This window comes from Trachurus trachurus, assembly GCF_905171665.1.
Source record: "Trachurus trachurus genome assembly, chromosome: 6".
NCBI lineage: Eukaryota > Metazoa > Chordata > Actinopteri > Carangiformes > Carangidae > Trachurus > Trachurus trachurus.
In genome coordinates, this window is record NC_139897.1 from 6015413 (window position 1) to 6039648 (window position 24236).

General features: G+C 42.2%; 2 protein-coding genes across 2 annotated transcripts in view; one reads left to right on the forward strand and one right to left on the reverse strand.

Annotated features, from left to right (window-relative positions):
- The window catches only part of crabp1a (cellular retinoic acid binding protein 1a), a gene marked incomplete at its 3' end in the record, with an annotated part of 415466 nt that overhangs the window by 184830 nt on the left and 206400 nt on the right, over nt 1-24236 (forward strand). The window lies entirely within an intron of this gene.
- oaz2a (ornithine decarboxylase antizyme 2a) lies at nt 1692-16806 on the reverse strand. The gene is given in 6 exon segments (XM_083973822.1): nt 1692-3760; nt 5080-5165; nt 6258-6430; nt 8122-8202; nt 8204-8270; nt 16596-16806. Coding segments are annotated over 6 exon segments (648 nt in total). The 5' UTR covers nt 16706-16806; the 3' UTR covers nt 1692-3629.

Here is a 24236-nt window from a genome sequence, read left to right on the forward strand (position 1 = left end):
AGATCAACTGACCAGGGAGGTCGGTGCAGTCTCTGGCGAGGTGCCAGTGGTGAGCTGTAATGTGGTGTGAGCTGAGCCGGTTGGAGATTAGCGCCTGACTCAGCGATCGGCTGAAACGCAGCTTCCTATGACTACTGTTCCAGCAGAGGAGAGAAAAAACAAAAACTACTTTCGTTTCCTCAAATTGACCTCAACCTCATCACTGCTCCACCTCAGTTTCATTTCATATCAAGCCTCAGTCTGACTGTCATGGTGTCCTACTTGTTATTAGAGTAGTTATATAAAAAGCCTGGAGTTTGGTTTCCAGTTTATAACCTCATCTTGTTTTCTGTAATTCAGCTACTGACGGAATAGATGTGGAGCAGGTCCGCGTCCTCTGGTCTTAAAGGTGCTTGGCTACACAAAGATAATTAGAGAGTCCCAAAGAGGGAATACTTTATAAAAAATACTGGTAGACTTAGACTCAGGTCTTCATCAGATTCAATAAGCTGGCGTGCTTCGGCCAAAAGGCCTTCCTTAGAGCATATATCAGGGATGGTTCAACATTTTGGCAAATTTGCCTATTGCCACAATCTCTATAGTCATAGGAGTACTGTAGGTTCATTACCTTTAATTGTTGGTGCAAGCTGTTTTAGATCAGCGGGGCAGAGACGCGAGCTGCTCAGCTATCGCAACGGAGGCGAACGGTACTTTCACCTTTCCCTCATCAAACACATCAAATACACAATCCAACAACTCCAAAACGCTCTGGTGGACAAGTTGTGACCTGCACATTCACCACGCTATGAGATAATAATGTAAAACATTGTTTTCACATTTTCACATGTTTTCCAGGCAAATGCAGCCAGAACTACATTCCTGACCCGACTGCTCAGCAGGTGACTTCAAAAACTAAAAGTATTTGCTTCATGTGTCCTAATGTAACATAATTATACATGATTATTTCATAGCGTGATGAATGTCCACGTCACAACTTGTCCACGAGAGTGTTTTGGAGTTGTTGGATTGCTGAGCTTGATGAGGGAAAGGCAAGTACCGTTTGCCTCCATTGTGTTCGCTGAGCAGCTTGCATCGCCCCCCCTCCCACCCCTTCCCCTGCTGCTAGAGCGGCCTCCCCTCCCTTCCCATGGACCAGTCTACCACCCAGTCCCCCCATCGAGCTTGCCAGATCTCCCTGCCCCCCCCCCCCCCCTCCCCCTCCCCCTCCCCCTCAGCAGAGACTGCCTTCATCAACTCCTGCTAACATTTACATATTTCGCACATTCTGTGACAAACTGTAAACTGTTTTCTTGTCTGTAACAACATCTATTGCACGTCTGTCCGTCCTGGGTGAGGGATCCCTCCTCTGTTGCTCACCCTGAGGTTTCTCCGATTTTTCCCTGTTAAAAGGGTTTCCATGGAGTTTTTCCTCAGTCGATGTGAGGGTCTAAGGACAGAGGATGTTGTTACGATGCCATGTGAAGCCCTTTGAGACAAACTGTTTGTAAAAACGGGCTATACAAATAAAATTGCCTTGCCTTGCCTTGCCTTGTGTCTCTGCCCCACCGATCTAAAAACAGCTTGCACTTACAATTAAAAGGTAATGAACCTACTGCTATGACTATAGGGATTATGGCAAATGTTGAACTATCCCTTTAAGGCAACACAACATGTGACAAGCAAATACGGAAACAAAAACACAAACCACCATGTAGATATCAACTTTTATTGTTGTTTTCCCAACCCCAGACAAAAGTTTCACTTCCAGAATATACAAGTGTGGATTGTCACTGAATGGCTGCAAACTACTCACTGAAAACAAAAGAAAACCCTAAAACTATCACAATAATCATTTGAGAAATATACATACATAAAAATATACCTCTGAGAAAATTCAAATATTGACATTTCCTAACAGCTTATAGTCAGGGCTCAATCAGTAGCAATGAAGACTCATATGATCTGAACATGCAGAAGAAAAAAAAATAGAAAGAAAGAAGGCGGCCCCCACCCTGGCCCAACCCCAGCATGAACTACCACCATGTTTCTCTGAGGCATGAAGTATGGCTGGCATGGGGAATGTAGGTTAATATTGCTTTACATTACACTAGGTTTAAATGAGCTGAATTTCAAAAAGCAAAATGATTTGAATCGACAGCAGACACAGAATGGATTCTTTGGCGTTTGTTCAGAGTACTAAAAACCAAACCACTAAATTAAAAAAAGAATTAAGCAGGATCCCTCCTGCGTTTTTAACTCTAATTGCATATGTCAATCACCTGAAGTGATCTGGTTGTACCCTATGAAGAGCTCTTTTCCTCACATAGCATGGGTGTGAATTCATATGGGATGAAAAAATAAGTAAAAATGAACACATTCCTCAATAAGACTTGAGAGTAAAAATATTAAACATTGCACTCTTCTCTTTTAGGCACAAAAAGCCCCTTTTTCAATCGAGCTTTTGAGCGGCGCAGGCCAGTACTGACCATCTCTGCAGGGCCGAACCGCACTGAGCCAGCCTGGATTAGAAATGCATCCAAATCACAGGGAAGCAAGTTGCTCAATGCTGAGAAATGATCTCCGAGATCAATGGGTGAAGTTAGTTCTGTGACACAAATGTCGAGGATTACAGCTTCACTAGATTTTAACACCATACAATAGAAAATAACTGCAAGTGGAGCATTAAACCCGAGCCCCTCGCACCTGCACTTATACAGCTTATTCTCTTTGAAAAAAATAATCTTGCAACTGTTTGTTTCTGTGTGTGTGGAGGCCGTCGTGCTCCTCCAGTGTGTCAATAGGTCACAGTGGACCTACTGCAGGAGAGAAGGCTTTACCCCTGTTGCCACATTCAACACACACACTGCGTCTTTGTCACAGCATTGACACATCTGGAGAGACGTGCAGCATATTTCCACATTGGTGGTGACATGGTTTTGGACAGATGAGAAAAAAACTAACAAAAAAAGTGAGTGACATGTGCTGGAATGATGTGTTGACCTATTTCAGGAAGAAGTGTAAAGAAATGTTTACATGTGCTTTAATAATGTTAATGTAACAGACCAGGCTTTCACCCATCTATATTAAAAGCAAAACATCATTTTATTAACTATAACAAACCCATAATTCCCTCCTTTTTTTTGTTTTTAAACCCTACCAACACAGCTTGCAGTTTATACGTCACACAGACAAACCAAAGTCTCTTTTCTTATAAAAAGGTAGAAGCTGTCAGATGAGAGATATGCTGAATTTAAACGTAAGACCTCCTTCTCCTGAAAGTCTAACAGTTGTTTGAGGAACCGTGGAGCAGGAGGAAAAGAAAAGCCCGGATCCCACAGCACCATGTGACGACTCAGTTCAACCTTCACCGTTCCCTCGTCTTCCCTGACCTGCCGTTATTCACGGTGGGAAGGGCAGAGGCGTCGGCGTCACACGGAAATCCTACCACCTCAAATGTTCCATTAAATCCCAAGTCTGAAAAATAACCCCCAGTGATGAAGGTTTTCTGAGGGAGGGGAAGAGGTTTGTGTTGGAGTGACAGTTGAGGTGGATTTGACTGCTTGAGCGAGAGAAGAAGGACAGAAGGCGTGTTTCTTTGGGGAGAGGAGGGTCGGGGGGAGTGGGTGGGTGAAGGAGGTGTCAGGAGGCGGTCACTCCTCGTCTGAGCTGCTGCTGTCCAGAGAGTAGATCATGAAGGCCAGATCGGGCCGGGCCGGTACCATGGGGTTGCCTGGCTTCACCACCTCAAAGCCAATGTAGTGGAACGTCTTGATGATGGACACTGGAGGGGGGAGAGAGGGGGGGGGGGGGGGCAGTGATCAATGGTTTTACTGGGATTACCCATCAGACCAGTCTAATACATGCAGGATTAACAGCTACACACAGCTAGTCTAGCTCGTCACACCTGTAGGTAGGACTTGATTTTTGGATATTTTCGACAGATATTTTATTATAGATTTGTGGATATATGTTTTTATTCAAATTGTTTCTATTCTATTTTTCTTATTCTGTATTGCACTAATGCAGTGGTGCAGTGGTTCCCAACCTTTTTTGGGTCGTGACCCCATTTTGACATCACAAATTTCTGGCTACCCCAGAGACACTTGCGCAGTCACATGATCGCGGCCGTCACTCAAGATGCGCCAGCTCAGATACTTTTATGTGCTGCATTTTATTTGAACTCGATTTATATATTTTTAAGGCCCTTCTAGGCAAATTACCATCGTATATTGCAAATTTGTTGGAGTGGGACTCGGGTACTTACATGACCCGTTCAGCTGAATTGCTGCTACTCAAAGTTCCTCAAGTCTATACAAGTATTGGTGAGACTGCCTTTTGTTATGACGCCCCTAGCTCTTGGAACACACTACAACACATCCTGAAATTAGACACACCCCCTTCACTCACAGAGTTTAGGACTTTAATCACAGATAACTCTGTTTCTAATTGTAATTGTTTCAGATGACTGTCTTTCTTGTTAAATGTATATTGTTGTGTGTAATCACTATAAATATTTTTAATGGCTTGTCAAGTTGAAAATGAGGGTAACCTCAATGCCTCTCAAGAATAAAGGTTATATATATCGAGAAAGTATAGAATACAGTTGTTTAAGATTGTGTGTGGTGTTTTTAAATCATAATTTAAAAAAGAATAACAATTAATTATCAGTAAATATATATATTTTGAATCAATTACTAGACATATCAGACGACCCCACGTGGGGTTGCGACCCCAAGGTTGAAAAACACTGCATTAATGTGAATGCTGCTGTAGCACATGAATAAACTGTCTGTCTGTCTGTCACCAGGATGGGGGTCACGAATGAGCATCACAAGTCCTTTGTTTGTAGGTGTTGGTGTGTTTAGCCCTGTTTTCTGTCTTAATGCTAATTTCCCTGTTCACTGAGTCCAGCTCAGTGAACAGGGGCCTGTCAGGCCTGGGGCTCCACAACTGGTTCATCCAGTACAGAGTCTACAGTCTGTAAAAATATCCCTCATACACCTGTTTTCAACTGTGTGTAGCTTCAAATCAATATAAAACTGCTGAGAGGAACAAACCCTGCCTTGAAAAATAGTATTTAAAAATAACAGGAGCTCTTACATCGATCCTCTCTGTTTTTATGGAACCACAGGAACACGTAGTTAACTTTGAGCTTCTCTTCGGCAAACTCCAGCAGAGCAGTTAGCCTGAGGATGACATGAACACAGAGAGAGACACAGAGTCAGTCGGTGAGCAAGGAGAAAAGGGACTGGCGATGACGCACACAAAGTTTTTTTTTTTTTGTAATTTTTTTCTCCCCTCTTTACATAAGCACTGCAACTTTACATAATAATGCAGTGGCAGCTGTGAAAGCTGGCTGCTCATTGGAGCGCCTCTGTAACCACAGCAGGCAAGGTTACTCTGTCCTGGCTGGCATCGATTACAGCCACACACAAAGCCAGGCACTGACGGCAGAAGCCTACCAGCAGCCTGTCTGAATGTGTGGCACACTACGAGCCTTCAAAACACACGATGTGACAGCCATGTCCACTCAACTGCTCCAGTAGACAGGACCTAACAAGGTTATTTTAACTTGAGCAGCGTTTGTTTCATTTTGGTTAAACATTTCTGTGATACATTCTGCATTTAAGCCAGGACTAAATGAGAGAAGCCTCGACTAGAGGAGCAGCAGCAGCATTAAGGAGGCCGACATAAAAAAAAAATCAAACTGTCAAACATGTTTCTTCACTGTGGATCTGTTTATCAATTATTCTTCACCCTATGTCCACAATACAGTTAATAAACTAAAGCCATGACCCTCCTCCCCCTTGTTGTTTTTTAGCTTTTCCAGAGCAGCCAACACAGGGCGAGTATTGGACTCTCAATATCTATCTTTATTGTATCTCTTCATACCAACAAACCAGTTCAATAAGGTCACTCTCCCAGTCAAATAAGCATTTGATTAGGGGCATGGCCATTATTGAACTGTTTAGGGTCTATTTTTGCAGGACATGGTGATATTACAGTGAAGTTTAGTATAAAACGTCATTGTTTTGTAAGGGCACAGTGACCTTTACCTTTGACCACCACAATCTACTGATCATCCTTGAATCCAATTGAATGTGTGTGCCAAATTTAAAAACCTTTTCTTAAATCTTTCCTTGGACATTAGTGCAGAGGCTGAAAAAAAAAGCTCCACAGCTAAAGAAACTGTTTTGTTCACATGACTATTTAGATGAGGAGAGCGAAGCATGGACATTCACCTCACTCACAGGTACAGGGTCTGAACACATCCTTACCCCTCTTTGCTGCCCTCCACCAGCGTCCCAGTAGGGATCTCCAGGAAGAGGCTGTCTTGTGATAGAGCCGTATCCCAGGAGGCCGAGCGGCGCTCGCTCAGCTGGTAGTGGAAGTGAAGAAGAGAGGGGTTCCCACTCACTGAGGCGGCCTGCGTTACTGTTAACTTCTCATCCTGGATGTAAACACAAAGTACGATTCCGTTTTAGTCTTCATTAGAAACACTAAGAATAACAATGGGCCTGCATAAATATGAAATATGAAAACAGTTTGAGATTCAACTTAGCTTAGCTAAAATAACTACTTTGAGCCACTGCTGTGAGATGCACAACACTTTCCTGTGAGAAGTATGAAAAGGGGAAGTGGTATGTTGAAGAAGCAGCACTAAGTGTCATGTCTGCAGAAGCCACATTGTACTGATGGTGCAATGCAACATTTCTGGTTTCATTAAGCCACTGTGTGACACATCTGCAGATGTGCATCGGGTTTTACAGTGGGCGGCAGCTGCAGTGGTCATGTGACATTTAAATGTGCAGCCTATTAGTCTGGTACATGGTGTCTCTCCTCGTAGCGCTGATAGTTATCTGCTGATAATTATCTGATGATAATTTGGCAGACTGTTGCCAGCCATTGATCTGATGTTGTCTTCCTTATGCAACTGTCATGTAAATGCGTGTAAATACTGAAGCGGACATGCAAATCAACTTTTACTCATTATGTAACTTCAAAGTATCTTTTCTGAAGGTAAATAAGGGTTTGTTGTTAGAGTTATCTGATAAACCAATAGCTTCAGGAAGAGTTTTTTATTGCTCCCTGAGGACAGATGAGGACCTTAATATGACAGTTGTGACTGATCTGTCTGATCCTAAATCTCTAATCCCCCCCCCCCCCCCCCCTCAGGGACAGCCAGTCACATGTCTGGGGTACAACTTGACACGCGCGAACACACAAAAAGGGACACAGTGCAGAGGGACAGGGCAGTTTGGAGAGTAGATGTTGGCGCGACACAGACATTTAACAGGGAACAGACACATTTAAGGTCTCTGCGTCCTCTTAGATGTCACGTTTAGATCAGGAAATGTGAATGAAAGAGCTCGTGCGTTAAATCCGCAGCAGGTGCAGAGGATCGGTAGTAGTCAGATTAAAAGGATTTTTATGCTAGAACAAACTTTACGAAACGAGGGCACAACTCATTAACAAGGTGTTCCCATGGTTAGTTCATGGGTCAGAGTGTTCCCTGAGGAATGAAGCACTTAACACAATAATTAGTAAGAGTGCTTACAGCAGACAGAACACGTGCCAACTCTTTATAAAGAATTCATCCGACATAAAAGACTTCATTATTTTTTACCATTATTTTACTCATTTATTTATGTTACTTTTCTTCCTTTGTCAGGTTTAAGTGTCTGTATTTTGTGCACTGTTGCTAGTGCTGTTTTATGTTGTTCTTGTTGCATCTGCTTTGCAAGAAAAAGTTTAATAAAAACGAGTCTGGAAAAAAAAAAGACTAATACAAATCTTGACATATCTGCACATGGTCTATGTTTACAGGTGTATCTTAATAAATCAGAATATCATGGAAAAGTTAATTTATTTCACACACAGACTGAAATATTACGTCTTTATTTCTTAAATTGTAATGATTATGGCTTACATTTATTAAAAACCCAAAATTCAGTATCTCAAACAATTAAAATATACTTAAAAAGTTCAATATTGTAACCTAATGGTGTCACACTCTAATCAACCTGAGCCTTTAAATGGTCTCCGTCTGGTTCAGACTGCTGACCTCCATCAGATTCTACTTTATCAAGATGCACCTGTATGTCAAATATGAGTGTATGTGTTGTTGTTGAGGACAGTCACCTTGTGTAGTAGCACGCCGAGAGAGTGATCCCTGACAGTCCCTCGCCCACCCGGGATCTTCAGTTGTGGGTGAGGGGCATCAGGAGCACCACAGAGGCCCCGGAGCCTGAGGGATCGAGCTGGTCAGCCGAGACCCCGCTAACCAGGAACTGCAGGGAGACAGAGAGGAGACGGTTAGTGTTTCAGAAAGACCCACTGATCCTCATCTGTTGTCCTACGCTTGAATTAACTGAAAAAATAATCTTTTTTTCAAAAGTTATTACTGCAGCCTCAACAACATGTGCAAACTCTGCACTGCAAAGATGACAGCGGTGACTATTTTGTGAGCAACCTGCCAACCAGAGCTCAGCGTTTAGAGCGGCTGTAGAAAATACATGGAGCCAATCCCTGATGAGCAATCAAAAAAAAAAAAGGCATATAGTTTTTCCTCTGTCTGTGCTGTTTCACTAAAAGCTAACAGGTCTCTGGAGGTCCAGGTTCACAGTGACTCTGCGTTTCCTGAGAGCCTTAAATGAAGTGCTGCATTCATTGTGATAATTACTGGCAGCAAGCTTGCCAAACTAGACTGTGTGGATGCTGTTGTTGCTGTTGTTGGCTGCTGCTTGCAAAGTCATTTAGGAGCCCATCCAGTATTTCAGGACTAGGTCAGAGCCTCTGAAGCAACCTGTCAAAACGCATCTCTTCCTCACCTCTCAGGTTCTAGCTCAACAGTCTGGGAAGGACAATTTACTGAAACACAAAAGCCAAGACTCTCAGCTGCATACGCACATGTAAAGCTCCGTTTACACTCACAGGTGTCCTGTCGACTTTTTAAAACTACTTTTAGATAGATAGATAGATAGAGATAGAGAATACTTTATTCATCCCTAGCAGGGAAATTCAAGATAGTCCAGTAGCTCACACAACAATGACAAAAAAGATGAACACAAAAATACATTTTAACAAGTGTTATATAAAACAATTGCAGCAGGAACAAATGATCTCTTAAATCTTTCAGTTCTGCAGGTCAGGGAGATGAGCCTTTTGCTTCGGCTGCTCCTCTGACCTGAGAGGGTTTTGTGTAGAGGGTGTTGGGGGTCACCCAGGATGGTCTTCAACTTACACCCCATCCTCCACTTAACCACAGCCTCTACCAGCTCCGCTCCCTCCCCCATCACAGAGCTACATTTTTTGATGAGCCTGTCTAATCTGTTCCTGTCCCTGACCTTGATGTTGTTACCCCAGCAGACAATAGCAAAGAATGTAACACTTGCAATGACAGACTGATAAAACATACGCAGCATTACATTACATACATCAAAAGACCTGAGTCTTCTTAAAAAGAAGAGCCTGCTTTGTGTCTTTTTGTACACATAATTTGTGTGTACGGACCAGTCCAGCCTGTCATCAAGGTGTACTCCAAGGTACTTGTATGACTGAACCCTCTCAATGTCCACCCCATCCATAGTCACAGGCCGTAAGGATCTTTTGGACCTGCCAAAGTCAATAATCATTTCTTTGGTCTTTGATGTATTAAGCAACAAGTTGTTCTTTCTTTATGTAGCAACAGTCATTGTTATATTATTTACTAGTATTATTCATCTAGTTATTGTTATTTTACTTTTGTTAAATCTATGGAATATGTGAAATGTGATGTTTGTTTATATTGGGAATGCGGGTCCAATGACTGTTTCACTATTATAGAACTTTTCTTTTGCTAATTTTAACACTTGGTCACTTAAACAATGAATCAATCAATAATAAACAATTAGTCAACTTAACATGGCTACAGTGATCCCATCCACAGCACTTTGCCTCTTTGTTGTCTTGCCTCTAGGTGCAAATTACTTTTGTTGAAATTGACTTAAAATTGTGTATTTTTTGAAAAATGTTTGACATTGCTGTGAGGGAAATGCTTTTAGCAAGTTTGTTCAACTTTAAGAGCGCACACAAAAAAGACTCTGAATGTAAACAGAACCTGTGTGTGTTTTTGAGAACCCCCCCCCCACCCACCCAGAGGGCAACAGCTCAATCAGAACAGAAACTGAAAGACGTGATGTTCTAATCCCGCTCTGCCTCTGATGTAAACCTCTAATCTCGTTACTCACACACCCTCATTAAGCGTGTCCTTGTAATTAGCTAATATAAAAACACCTGCCACACCTTACGTGATCGCAGCACTGGCACATTCGTTAAGATCCATTTATGCGATTCACAAGCTTCCTACAGTTTATCCAAACAATCGAGTCAAACCGAACGTGGAACAGAGTGTGCTCAATTCAAGCCAGTGATTTGTAACTGCATTCAAAGAGTTCCAGACAGCTTGTGTGTATGTGTGTCTGTGCTGCTGGAAGGCATGTAGCACAACCCAGCACATGATCTGTAAACACCTCTGCAAATAGCTTCCGAGGCGTTCAGGAACATGCATCTTCGGTGGTTTGAGTTACAGCTGAATGTCTCAAAGCAGACATGATGGCAGATGGCCACCGCTGCTGGGGAGACTGCTGCTAAGACCGGAGACTTATTTTGTTTAACTTTGGCCTTTCACATGAGAAAAAAAACTCATCTGCATTGGTTTCTGTTTGCACCTTTTATCGAAACCCGACACCTTCACACGTTCCGCCGTCTGACACTGCATCAGGTAGACGGACTTGTTTGTAAGCAAACACTGATGTTCAGTCATGTGCCACAGGACAAAAAAAAAAACACACACACACACACACACCACCACGTACGAGCATCTGTGTTTCTTTGCAAGGAGGGAGGAGGCGTGCCAGCGTTTCCCTGCCGACCGCGCGGGTTACCTGGATGACCTGATCTGCATAGCTACGAGCCAAGAGGGGGTGAGCAATGGAAAAACAAAGCTCATTGTGCCTGGCTGCTTCGCGTCACGCCAGAGACACACAACCTCTCTCCCCCTCTCCTTCTCCATTTCATAGCTTTCTTGGGTCTAAAGCCTGCAGAGACGACACATGGACTATTGAATTCTAAGTGGAGTAATCCACCAATGACCTCTTGAACTTACTGTGAAGCTTCCTGCAACTATTGATCATGAAGGTTTAAAGGTAGAGTCTGGAGGTTTATTTGTTGCAGTTTGTAAACAAAACATTCAAACTGGGCCCCTCCTCTCGGGCTCAACTGCCCCCGCCCCTTACCCCTGACAGCAATAAGCAGCAGTTGTCAGGACTGCAAAGAAAAGGAAATACAGTCCAAGTGAAGCACTGGAGCGGTGGACTGATACCTGGCCGTCACCAACAACAGGAGCCTCGGTGTTAGGCTGTAACGTGTAGGAGGCCGTTGTGGTGAGCTGGGAAGCGGGTGCTAGCGATGGATGCTAGGCACCACTGCTAGCGGACATTAGCGGCAAGCTAGTGGTTGTTAGCGGTGACGGATAGCATCCGAGACAGCTAGCAGGGCTAGCAGCCCTCCTACTCTGCGGGGCTCTGCAGACACAGTCACCACCACACAGGACTAGAAGCCCATAGGTGATGATTAAGTCCAGCAGTTATTATTTAGCAAAAACCTTTAAGATACTTTTAAAGGTTCTCAAATCAACAATTTGCTGCTTTTATGAACAGTTATTTGTCTATTATGAAAACAGTGGTTAGCTGCAGGCTCAACATAAACTTGCTGGTGTATTGTGAACAGTCTAGAGAAGAACAATCAACGAAATAAGTGAATCAGAGGCATCACAGCAGGTATTTCTACAACATCTCCGGTCCCGTTTCCCCTACGGAAGTTCCTGGCAAAATTTAAGAGGCAGAAACTTTACAGGAAATTCTTGAGGTGACGTAATCATTGTGTAACAGTTTGTAACAGAGTCTAATGCTCCTTTTACTTGTTTTAAAAATGCCGCTTTTTTTTGCACTTTTTGTTGGCGTCACAATCGGTGTACCCAATCAGCACCGAGTTATTTGGGGCCTCTCGGCGTTGCGCCCCTGTAAAAGTTCCAGGAGATCATCATCCTTCGGGGGTGGTTCCTGCTAAGGAGGCCAACCTTGTAAAACATTACCCAAAAAATTCCTCCAAAACCTCCTCCAAATACAGTACAGTGTATCGTGAGGTGAATGTCGGCACTGGGCACTATTAAAAACATCTTCTCTTAATTAATACCACAGAAACAAAACAGATACTGAGTGTATGTAGGACACATAACAGATGGAGCAGGAGATAAGCACGCTTGCCAAGATGTCAAGACCTGCTTCTCTTTTTCCACCTTCCCCTGCAGAGACAGACAGAAGAGCCCGTCCTTGAGGGGAATGCCAGCTTGTTTTGAAAGGCAACACTCTCGTCTTCTGACATTTCAGCCACGCTCTAAGCAAACCAGTCCCACCCTCATGTCCTGTAATGCCACTCCAGATGGCCTGTACCCCCCCCCCCCCCCCCCCCCTCTCCCACACTAATAGGTCACAAAGTCACCCTAAAAACAGAATATGGGTTACATTTTTACACAAGGAGGTCAGTTTGGTGGTTAAACTGACTGTGGAGGCCCAAGCTCACTCACTGGCCTGGCCTGCATTAATAGGCCAGTGAGGATTTAATCATCTGTGTGTTGCAGTGAGAGTTAAAATGCCAAGTGCGTCATTGTCTGATTCTGGAGGGAGGGGTGAGGACATTTGTGTGTATGCGAGATAATTTTTTTATTATTATTATTTAAAGGATGAATGCTTCCGCTGCCAGCTTGCTCTTCCTGAGCTGTGAGTTGTTTTGAGAACCGATTCAGGTGAATTGTTTGAGGGGATGGACACAAGCATGGGATGGCTGGCTGGCTGGCTGCTGAGGCACCGAGAGCCAAGACACACACACATACACACACAACTCAACCAAAACAGGAAGTGTGCTCTGGCAGGTCCTCCAAGAACACCGAAACACACCAAACTAACTCCTAACACTAGTATTTATCATCTTAGTAATGGAAAAAGGAATCCAGACTGTTAACACAAACAAGCTAAATGCCGCCCCCCCCCCCCCCCCCCCCCCCCACTCTCCCTGTGGTGAAAATAATTTAGGTTGGAGACATAAACAGCATGCAGGAAAGTAAACAGGAGGGTCCGAAGTCCTCCTTCCAACCCATGGAAGTTTGGCACGGTGGCGTGTCGGAAAAGATGTCGAGACAGAAACAGGAAAGGCACACGTGCCCTGAAACCTGAGTGTGGACAGAGACGTATCCCTGTCAAAACACGTCGCTCTTGACCCCTGGACCCAAACCGTGGCAGGGCACGGCTGGTCAGACAAAAAAACAACCAAACAAAGTGTACATAAGCAGAACTACTGCAAAGATATTCAAATAATAAACACTCCCGTCTGTTTCTGCAGCTTCGAAAGCAGCAATAATATTATCTTTGGGTGCATCCTCTGGAAATCATAAATCTATTCAGTCATGGCAATGCACCAAGTAGTTGTTGAGTTATTTGAGTCTGGACCAAAGCGATGGATCAAGTGACACTGCTTTTCCTCAGGAGAGCAGAAGAAGAGATAATAAAAACTGAAAGAAAGAAAGAAAAGCTGCCATATTGATCAGAAAACCACCACAGCATACCTGGCTATTTTTACATTTTCACCTCAGACCAACTCTTACACATATTTGCCTCACCCAAAACCTGCTTATTGGCTCCGACATCTTAATTTAGCACAGGCTTTGTCAGCACAGGCAGACCTCTCCAAGCATGTGGCAACAATAAATAACAATAACATTGTGATCACTGGTGTGGAATCTGAGTCTACACATGTCTGCTGCCTGAACATGAGCTTCGGTTGTTGCACCAGATGTGATGCCTGCTTGCCTTACTGTATTTCAACATACGACACCGACAGTTTCCCTCACTGCATGCTGATCTCGACGACACTGCAAATGAGGGCAAAACCTCAACGTCCTTTTTGAGAATAAATAAAAAGGTTTGATTGATTTACAAAGACATTTGGAGGGAAATTGAAATCAGGCTTTTGCTGATACGAGTGCCACTGTTACACGATTTAATTGTATCGCGGTATTAAACACCACCTAATCGTAAAGATTCCTAAATATCGCCACTTTCCAAAAAAAGATTATGTCGGAACCGTGTCGGCAGATCCGCACGGAACGAAAACAAAATTACACAACAACCGCATGTTGTAACTTAGAGACGTGCGTGCGCGAGTGGTAAAGTTTGGCAGAGGAAGACTTATTCCCTCCAAACATATTACAGTAAGTGGATGACTGGTCGCCAGCCTGTCAAACATGCCGCAATGAAACAGCAGCCAAAGGAGGAAATACGTCTGATATGAATCATCACCTGTGGGATACACGCCCTGCTTTGAACGCCAGAGTAAAGATAAATGCACAGTAACTGGATAAATTATATCAATGTCAATTTACCGTATGGGAATTTAAATGTAAGCACATCATTTGTAAGAAAAAAAAAGTCTTCAAACATTTGATAACTTAAAATATTTCCTCTGAATGATTAATAATTGGTCCTATATGAATAGATACTTTAAATATTTTGTTTATATAATCAGTAATGCAATTATATTTTGACTACTTGATTTTACACCTTCATAGTGTTGTTAAACTATTGAATATATAAGTGTAATAAATCAGGATTATTTCTCTGACAATAATGGTACCAATACAATCTATAATTGTGACATCTCTAGTCTGTTACTCACTGATCAATCATGTATGATTAGTGTTTGAGTCACAGCCTCTCATGGACGGTTCGGTTGACAGCTCCAGGTGCTGGCTGAAACCGGTCGGCACTTCTGAATGTTTTCGGTTTCGTTCTGGAAAAGTCAAGTCAACATCGCTCTGATCCAAAGTCTTTTATGCAACCACAGCAGAGATCAACCTGTCCGTCATTTTTAAGAGGCACTTAGATCACACTCGGGTGGGTCAAGGTTGGATAACCCGACTGTTTGTGAGCGAACGCACCTCTGCTCCGTCCTCTTCACAGACACAGACGAGACAAACAAAACGCACTCCATTGATGCTTGAGAAGTGAACCAGCACAGGGAAAGGGAGGGGAGGGGACGTAGGGGAGGGGAGGGGGTTATGTAAGCAGCCTGATGTAGGCCAGTAGATGCCTTTAGCTGACAGGGCCATAACAAGTCAGAGAGCTAATATAGTCACTGCTCTGGCTCACAGCATCAATAGGCCGCTCCCCTCTCCTCTCTGCGTGTCAGATGATAAACCCACAGAGGACAAAAACAGGGCTTATCTCTCCGTTTCTGTGCAGAGCAGGACACCGGAAAAAAAAAAATACACAGGCCACAATTTAACCGTGCAATTGCTCTGAAACATATTCATCTTAGGCCCACCTTTTATAACCTCTCACATGAACAATGTGAACAACTATCACATAATAAAAAAGGACATTTACAACCCCTGCAACAACCAACTCCCTGTGGGGCTGCCTGCCATGCTGACGCAACGAGAGAACATCCAGTGCAAAATACAACACAGCGCTATAAGGTCACAACAAAGTCACTACAGGGTTGCACAGGCTCACTGGAGAGGTGAACACAGGACAGCTCAGTGCAGGGCTGGACCAGTAGAAATGATTCACACACAAAATTGCAGCCATCTGAGTTCTTGAAAGAGTAGGCAATTCAATAATTAGCAGATCAATAGAAAATTCATTATAAAATCAAACTTTTGATGTTTGGTTTATCATGCAAGTCATTTAATTTAAGATGTCTGTCATTTGCCTTATCAAATAGAGGGTTCTGCAGCTTCACTGACAAGACAATGTGAGAAAGCTACCTTGATCTTGATAGGAATTTGTGATCTTCTACACAAGTAATAAATTACTTTAAAAAAAAAACTATTAAAATAATATATAATCAATATGAAAGCAATGGTTAGTTACAAAATTTTAGTATGTTTCTAAATTTGCAGGATCTCAGAATAAACTGATAATTCAGAGCAACATGCCCTTCTCATAGGCTATTTTTTTTTGTGTCTTTTGGTTTGATTTTCCTGACAGTTAAACAGACAGAACCTGACATTAGAAGACATTACCTTGTGTTTTAAAATATATTTTTGGCATTTCGTAAGGAAAGGTCTACTTTAACTGTCAAACTCTGGAAACTAACCCTCTGCAAATGGTTGCACTTGTAGTCTCGAAATAGACTCTGGTTTGTGTAACTTGAGATTTTAAGTTTCTTCATGTTGTACACTTTAGGTGAATGTTATCGTATGTGCCTCTTGCATTACTTTTGACGTCTCAATATTACATTGTAATAGGCTAAGTGCTCCTGCCTCAGCTCGCCCTCAGCATCCAGTCCTGACAACAACCCGCTCAGTGTGCAGCCTCTCGGTGTGTGTTTGTCAGCCTGTCTGTTGGTTTCCCTGCCTCTCTGACAGCTCCATACAGCTTGAGCTATAGCTACTCAGACGACTGACACTTGAAAAGCAAAACCTGAAACAAAGAGACAGCAGCGCGGACAGGACGGAGCCGTCAACAAACGCCGTCACCGTCTGTCGGTGAAGTTTCCAGAAGAACATGAGCTCCTACCTTTCCTCGGTGTTCAGCATGATAGCTTCGAGGAAACGCGGCTCTTTTCGTCCTTTTTCACAACCAAGACAGTTACTACTCAACAAAATCTCCACGGGAAAGTTCACCATCCGTAAATTAAGACTAAACTTTGTACGAGTGAAACTCTAGTGCGACTGTTTGTAGGCTAGTGCTGGAGGAGGAGGAGGAGGAGGTCTGAACAGAGGACAAACAGCAGCCAAACTGCAAGCTACCGCCGCTGCTGCCGCGTATTTATAGCTGCAGCCAGGCATCATGGGTAATTACGTCACGGAGAGTCTTTTTCTCAACAGGATGAAAATAAAGTAAACAAACTGACTGAAATTTTCTTTTGTAGCCAATATTTTAAATAATGGTAGGCTACTTTATCAATTGCAGTTTTAATAAGATTATTGTCAAATTACTACAACATAGCTACATAGTCTTATAGTTCAGTAAAGGTAAACAGGCTACTATCTTCTCAGGTATTGTTGGCAGCCTCACTAATCAGAAGAATCACTGAAACTATGTTATGTACAGGAAAAATACATTCTTATTTCTGTCGGTGTTCATTTTATTTCAATACCTTATCCATCAAAGAATATTCCTTGACATTGCTGTGGAGTTGCCTAGGCTGTTGTGTTTTTTCTGCAGCATTTTAAAGATGTTCTTCAGTAACATTCTTCACATTTTCTGTTTCTTTACTTATTTGCTCTGAAGGATTAACCTACTTTCTTAGGTTTTTCTCCCTAAATCAGTGTGCTGGAGGATTATGTTATGGTGGCCTGAGTGCAGTGCTTTGCATAGCAACTGATTTTTACCAACATGGCATACAGTAGCTACTGTCTGTGAGGCAGGCAGAGCAAACCAATATCTGTTCACCTGAGATGTCACAGTAATCCTCCCTCTTCTCCCGCATTTTATAATCCCTGGCTCGAAAATCTTATTACCATTTGAAAACAACATGGTTCACTTGTCACACACAGTTACTTTGAACGCAAAATAATAATAATAATTTTAAAAAGCCTCATTGTCCTAAGATGTTTTGTTTTGTTGTTGCTGCTGTTTTTTAAAGTATTGCAAGAGAGCTCTAAATTTCACTCTTCAATATATTGGAATGTCAAATAATTTATCTCAGTCTATTTGAATTACTTCGTGGTTTCCAGTTCTTGCATCAGAGATTAAATCCTTAATCCAAACAAGCCACCAAATGTTTTTGTATCTTACTTAAAATGTATTCTGACAAGCAGGGAGAGAAAAGGGAAGCCACATCGGAAACTTGTTTGGTAAGTATAGTAAAGTTAGTATAGTAAAAAGAACATTAGACTGCAAGTGTCTTCAAGTCTGTGGGAAGAAAAAGTCCCTTATGTCCTTCAAATGTAGGGTGATATGATATTGTAACAGCCTGGTCTATGGGGGTAGGATCAAAGGAAGAGCTGCTGAACACAAACCAAACTGTTGGAGTGCCTGGGGTCTCCCTTTGAATAAATCAGAGCCTTGGATCTGTTTTAAGGTCTGGATATCAGGCACTGACACCCATTTATTTCAGACTAGGATCAAGACCCCCTAAAAAGTGTCCTAGGTTGCTGTAAGATGGCTAAGATCAACCTCTTACCCCTCTGGAGAACAACCTGTGTAGGAATCACAGAATGATATTTGAAAAACAAGCGTAATTCTTTTCCCAGGAGCAGCCTCTAAGCCCTGCTCTTCCTCTGAAAGTCTCCAGCTGTCCCGTGTTGTGGTCATCTCCTGGCCCCGTATACTCTCAGTGTGAATCCGAACATAGACACAGTTATGTAAGGAAGAATGGAAAAGAGCCCCCGTGCCAAACAGATTATCAGATTAGTAACAAGATATCTGGCCAGCTACTTGATCCTGGCACATCACAGCACTCATGTTGGCGGTCCAGCTTGCCTGGGTAAGCAGGGGGGCGGGTCATTTCCACAGTCCAGTCACCATGGACCAGCACCGTCATGATGTAACAGTGAGTAAAACCCATTGAGTCTGTGTCCTGTAATTGACTTTAGCAGTGTCCAGCTGGCACGTTTGTTTCCAGTAATCACAACATTCAGAAATTCTTCTGTCTTCTTCTAACTATTAATGCATTTTTGATTTATATCAGGGACTGAGCCAACAAAAAGATAAACATATTGTACTTAACATACAGTACATGCACTTGTATTTACAAAAGAAAAACAGTAGTGAAGTATTTCTGACATTATACATCTGTCCATGAAAGAGATTTACATAAACCAAGAGAACAGAGCAAAGCAAAACAAACTGAAACATGAGAATCCTGGGATAGGCTAAGACAAACAAGAACTGGTCAAACATAAAACAGGTCCATGTCATTCTAGGAGAAATATCAATATATAAAATGCAGTTGTTATAGGAATACATAACAAAAATCTGATTACAAGTCAAGACATCCTCCATAGGATCATAATGCAGTCAGCAATATAGGCCTATATAACTGTAGATTTTGGAGAGATGTCATTCATCAAGGAGATGTGGAGTGTTCATAAAAAAAAAAGTTGTGGTTGGTTTAAATCTTTAGACTCACTACAAAATACTGGACAGACAAGGAGTGGAGGCAGTCTTCCTCTGCTTAAATGACTGTCCTACTGTAAGCTGCCACTGAGCAAGACGTTGACAGTCTGATTCCTTTCCCCAGCAGCCACTTGTGAAGGACTGTAGTTGTACTGGGAATCCCCTGGTAGTTATTATTGTAAATGAAAAGAATACAAGGTACTGTGAGAACATTGATTTGTAATGAAGAAAATGGATTTCAGTGTTGCTTCGTCAAAAGAAATCACATAAAGAATTTCACATTCATTTAATCCTGGAATGGAAATAGCCTACAACAAATAGTCATATCACATGGAAAACAGAAAAGCAATCATAATCATTTAGTACCTCTGAATTAAGCTGTCTGATACTGATAAATGTTTCTAGAAAAGACAAACCATTTCACACTAATGACTTGTTTCTGCTTCAGTTCATTAGACATTTTTATTTCAGTCACACTGAGACTGCAAACAAATGTACTAATGAGACCAGGGTCACATTCCTGGCCTTATTATTAGCAACGCAAAGATGTTGTTTACCTACTGCCCCGCTGTTTGTGTTGTTTTCTGTCTCCAACACAGACACACTGCTGCTATTTCCACGTGACAAGCTTAAAGCTTCAGTGGCAGTATAGTGAAGGTGAAAGAAACAAGGTTTTTTTTTTTTTATATGTGCTGCCTGGATGTGAATTAGCTCTAAGTGAGTTAGTAACAACTAAATACTAGTGACTAACACTTGAATGCAGGCAGAGATTGAACAGTTTTTATATGCTTTAGGTTTTAAATTATATATAAATGCATCAAAAAAAGTTTGTAAATGTTATTTCAGTCAATCATTTCTCCCTTATAATAATACAAATTGGAATTGGATAGCCTGATTAGTCACCTTTACAACAGGTAGCCTACACCTTGGATTATGCATCCGTGGAATAAGCAACACAGCAAAACATGTGGGTAGCGCCCAAAAAATGTGCCAAAATCCCTATATTGTCCTGTCGATCCCCCCCACAAACTATTTCACATAAGATGAGGCCTCTTGCCTCTTAATGCTGTGTTTGTTGTAGTTGATTAAAATGTACAATTTTAAATAGCCTATTCATAATAGCTACTGCTAATACTAGCTGCCCTGTGTGGCTGTTGTCAGCACAGGTACAGATTTAGTGATGCTTCCTGCTACATGCTAACATCAGCATTATGAGGTTTGCCAGATGTAGCCTAATATTTGAGAGTGTTGGCTTGCTAACACTTGCTTATTAGCACTAAACAGGGTAAATCTGAGGCTGACTCTTTACTTTTGAAGCAGTGACCAATTAAAATTGAACCTGATGATGGTAGCTACTAGCCTGTATGGAAAATAAGCAGATCACCATCATAAAACTGACAACAAGTAATTTTCAGTTTCTTCTATATCACTGCGCATCTTTTACCGCCTGCAGCAGGTGTACAGCAGCAGCAGCAAAAAGCTAATCTGAGAATCTCAGGTGAACGCTGAGCATCTTAGTTTCCAGGACAAATTGTCCCTCAGCTGCCCCCCCATGAACTCTGGCACCGCATCGCAGAACCGCACATGAGACGCTGCCTGAAAGACTAAACGTCTCTCTCGTTTCAACCTGTCTCATTTATGCAGACCTGATATTTCTCTCCCCGCGCCAAAAACAAAAGGCAGATCATGTGAACAGCCTGCGGGGACACCGCACCTCAGCTGTGAAGATGAAATATTCAGCAGGAGCACAGACGGGAATGAAACTCTGCTGAAAAAGGCATCCAGATGTTCAAGTTTGAAAATGAAAAGACTTAAGACTGAGAATTAATTGTGTTATTTATCATTTAGACTTATTTATTATTTAGACCTTTTGCACAATTTCATTATTTTCAATTTATCTGGAGTCATTTCCTTCTTTGCCTCCTGCTCGTATCTCCATGTCCTGGCTCTTTTGCTCCTGTCAGTGTCAGTCACGTTGCATTAGCTGCCCATTGAAACAGCAGGATTTCAAAATTCCCTGAATTTCCCATAAAGAAAGCACTACACAGACTGTCCCCCTCCCGACACAGCTGAACTATTGTGACCCCTGGCCACAGTGGGATCACTGAGGCCCTCTGGCTGTCCCAAAAACGAGGCTAGAAATCAGGGGTGATGGAGCTTTTGTAGCGCAGCTCCCTCTGGAACCCTCTCCTCTCAGGTGTAAAGAACAAGAGTTGTTTGTAAGCACTCGTTTAGCACAGTCTCAATTTGATGTTGTTAATTTTTCACTCCCTTCTAAACTGTCTTTTCCATTTCTATTTTTTCAGATGTTGTTGAACAGCATCTTGTAACTCAGCTTCCATGATCACTGCTTTAAAAAGCACCACATGGTCAAGGTTTTGGCTGCACCTCTGTATCTTGTGATAAAGAGCTTGGGATGTTGTTTCTAAGTTGAAATTTATATACATTGTATACATCGTATCTATCCTAAAGATAAATATTAGGCTGACATTACGTTTTTTCAATTCATTGTGGTTTAAATGATATGTCATGAACACAGGATGTGCTGTGTAACCAACAGCGTGTGGGTCTTGGTCGTGTGGGTCTTGTTATTGTGGCCTTTGTCTGTTGGGCTGTTTTGTGGTTTGTTTTTGGTTCTCATAGATCTTGTGGTTTTTCCAGTGCGTGGCTGCCGGTTGATTATGTGTTAAATAAAACTCATTGTTTCTTTTCAATCTGGATCCTTGTTTCATTTCAGTTTTGACCTGGTTTTATTATGTTAGGCTACTCATTGTTGCTTCCTCTGTACCCCTGAACAACATGGGGAATGTAACAGTGTGAGTAATAGTAAATCACAATAGAAACTATAGCAAGGTGACTAAATACAGTGGTGCAATCCAACCTGCTCTTGGCCATGTTTGATAGTGTAGTGTAATTATTCTGTTGTGGACTGTGGAAAGTGTGTCATATGGTCACAAAGTTCAGCCTGCAGGTGCTCGACTCAAGTCAGGTCACATTCTGGAAAACATCTCATGTTTGTCAAAAATAAAAAGATCACATATCAATGTGCACATTGTGGATGTGTTTTCTGTTCTGTTGTGAAAACATGTATGTATTACATAGGGGAGAAACATCAGAACTGGGCCACTGACTTTTGAATATGGCTGCGTTCAGGTTTCATGCTTGTAGCTAAACTGTCTCAAAGCACAAGAGATGAAAACATAAAGAAACGTGCTAATGTTTCATGTTTCTGCTTTTGTATGTGGCTGTGAGTTTACGTATGGCGTGTAAATCCCTGGACAAACTCTTGATCTAATTAAAGTTCCCATTGTTCCTCTCTGGCAGTGACCCACATTGTGCTTGAGGAATGTTGATGTACTCGTGTAGGTAATCACAATAAACACAAAGACGCACTTGAGTTCATGTCACTATTTCAAAATGTTCACCCACAGAAACATCTCCACTAACTGGATTCTTGTGACAACCAGACAACGAGACAGTAACCGTGTAGATGAGAAACCACCAAGCACTGGAAGTTATGATGATGATGATAATAATGATGATGATGATGGTGGTGGTGGTGGAAACAATTGTTGTGGGTGAGGTCCACTGCAGCAGCAGGCATGCAGGCGTCCACAGGAAGAACAAGTTGTCTGCTTTTGTTCTTCAGATGATAATGTGAGAATGTTTACGTGTGCTTTCGCGAGGCGCATGGCGGATGCTGTGTGTTGTTTTAAGAGCTGAGCTACAGGGTGTGGATGGATCCTTGTACATACTGAGAAGCTTATCTCCTATAACCTAAATGATGAAGGAAATGATCATTCTATGTCCTAAACAGTGGTTAGCAGTAACTACTTAACTTACTTTATTTTAATTAACGCCTCTTATAATTGTATTTCCAGAAATAACCTTCCAGTTCCATTACTTTGACACTTGTGAGTCACTCTATCCTCTGTCTCACAGGAAGTTTGATGGAGGACTGATATCACTTTGGTCTATTTGTGTTCAGTGGACAGTCACACAGCATCTAATTTATATAGATACAGGGCCGTTGTACAGGGGAGAAAGGTGATGATAATTCTAGGGGGGCCAGCGCCCAGTAGAGCCCACAAAAACCCCCAGTAGTCTAATCTTTGTATGACTGAATTATTCAGAATAAGACCCTGACTAATACTCATAGTAATGCTGCATTAGCATCAAAACAAAGTAGGCTAAATAAAAAATGATAATACGTACAGTCTAAGAAAAAAAGGGGAAAAGTCAGGGGGCAGGGGCCCAGAATTCCTAGCAACGGCCCTGTATAGGTAATAGACATGTAGCAAAGAGGGTTGCATTGCAAGTTGTGTAAGTCAGCATTTAGAGTCACTTAGCTAATTTCCCAATAGTTGGAGGGTGTAAATGGTAAATAGTCTGCACTGCGTTGTGTTTTTCTTATCTACCACTCTATATAGTGTTGTAAAATTACCCCATCACAACCAAAAATGATGGAACAGCCACTTAGGGTTCAGTGTGTTGCCCAAGGACACTTCAGTAAAGCAGACTGAAGGAGGAGCTGTGAAATCAAACCACAGGTGTTCTAAATAGTGGATGACCAGTTGATAAAACCAATTGTCTACTGAGGAGGTGTAATCCTCGAGAATAAGGTAAAATCATTATTTCAATAACATGTTGATCAGTTGCCTTATTTTGGAGGAGTTTTTCCTCAGTGGATGTGAGGGTCTAAGGGCAGGGGATGTTGTTATGATGCTGTGTAAAGACCTTTGAGACAAACTTTTTGTAAAAATGGGCTATACAAATAAACTTACCTTGCCTGTCAATATGATAACAATAAGCATTCAAAGATGAGGAGGAGACATGGTTCAGGTTCATATGTGTACCCTCACGTGATGAAAGCCAGCCATGTGCTGTCCTCTGTCTGCAGACATACTCAGCAGCTTTATAAGCTGATTGTCTGTGTAATGCAGCGCTGCAGGAGCGTCACAGCGTTTCCAGGTAGAGCTGTCTGCGTCCCCTGCAGCCGATCTGATCTTCACACTCATCTAATCTCAGTTTCACCACATCAATTAATGAAAGTCCACAGCGACATTCTGTTGCAGGCAGGCTGCAGAGGGGTGT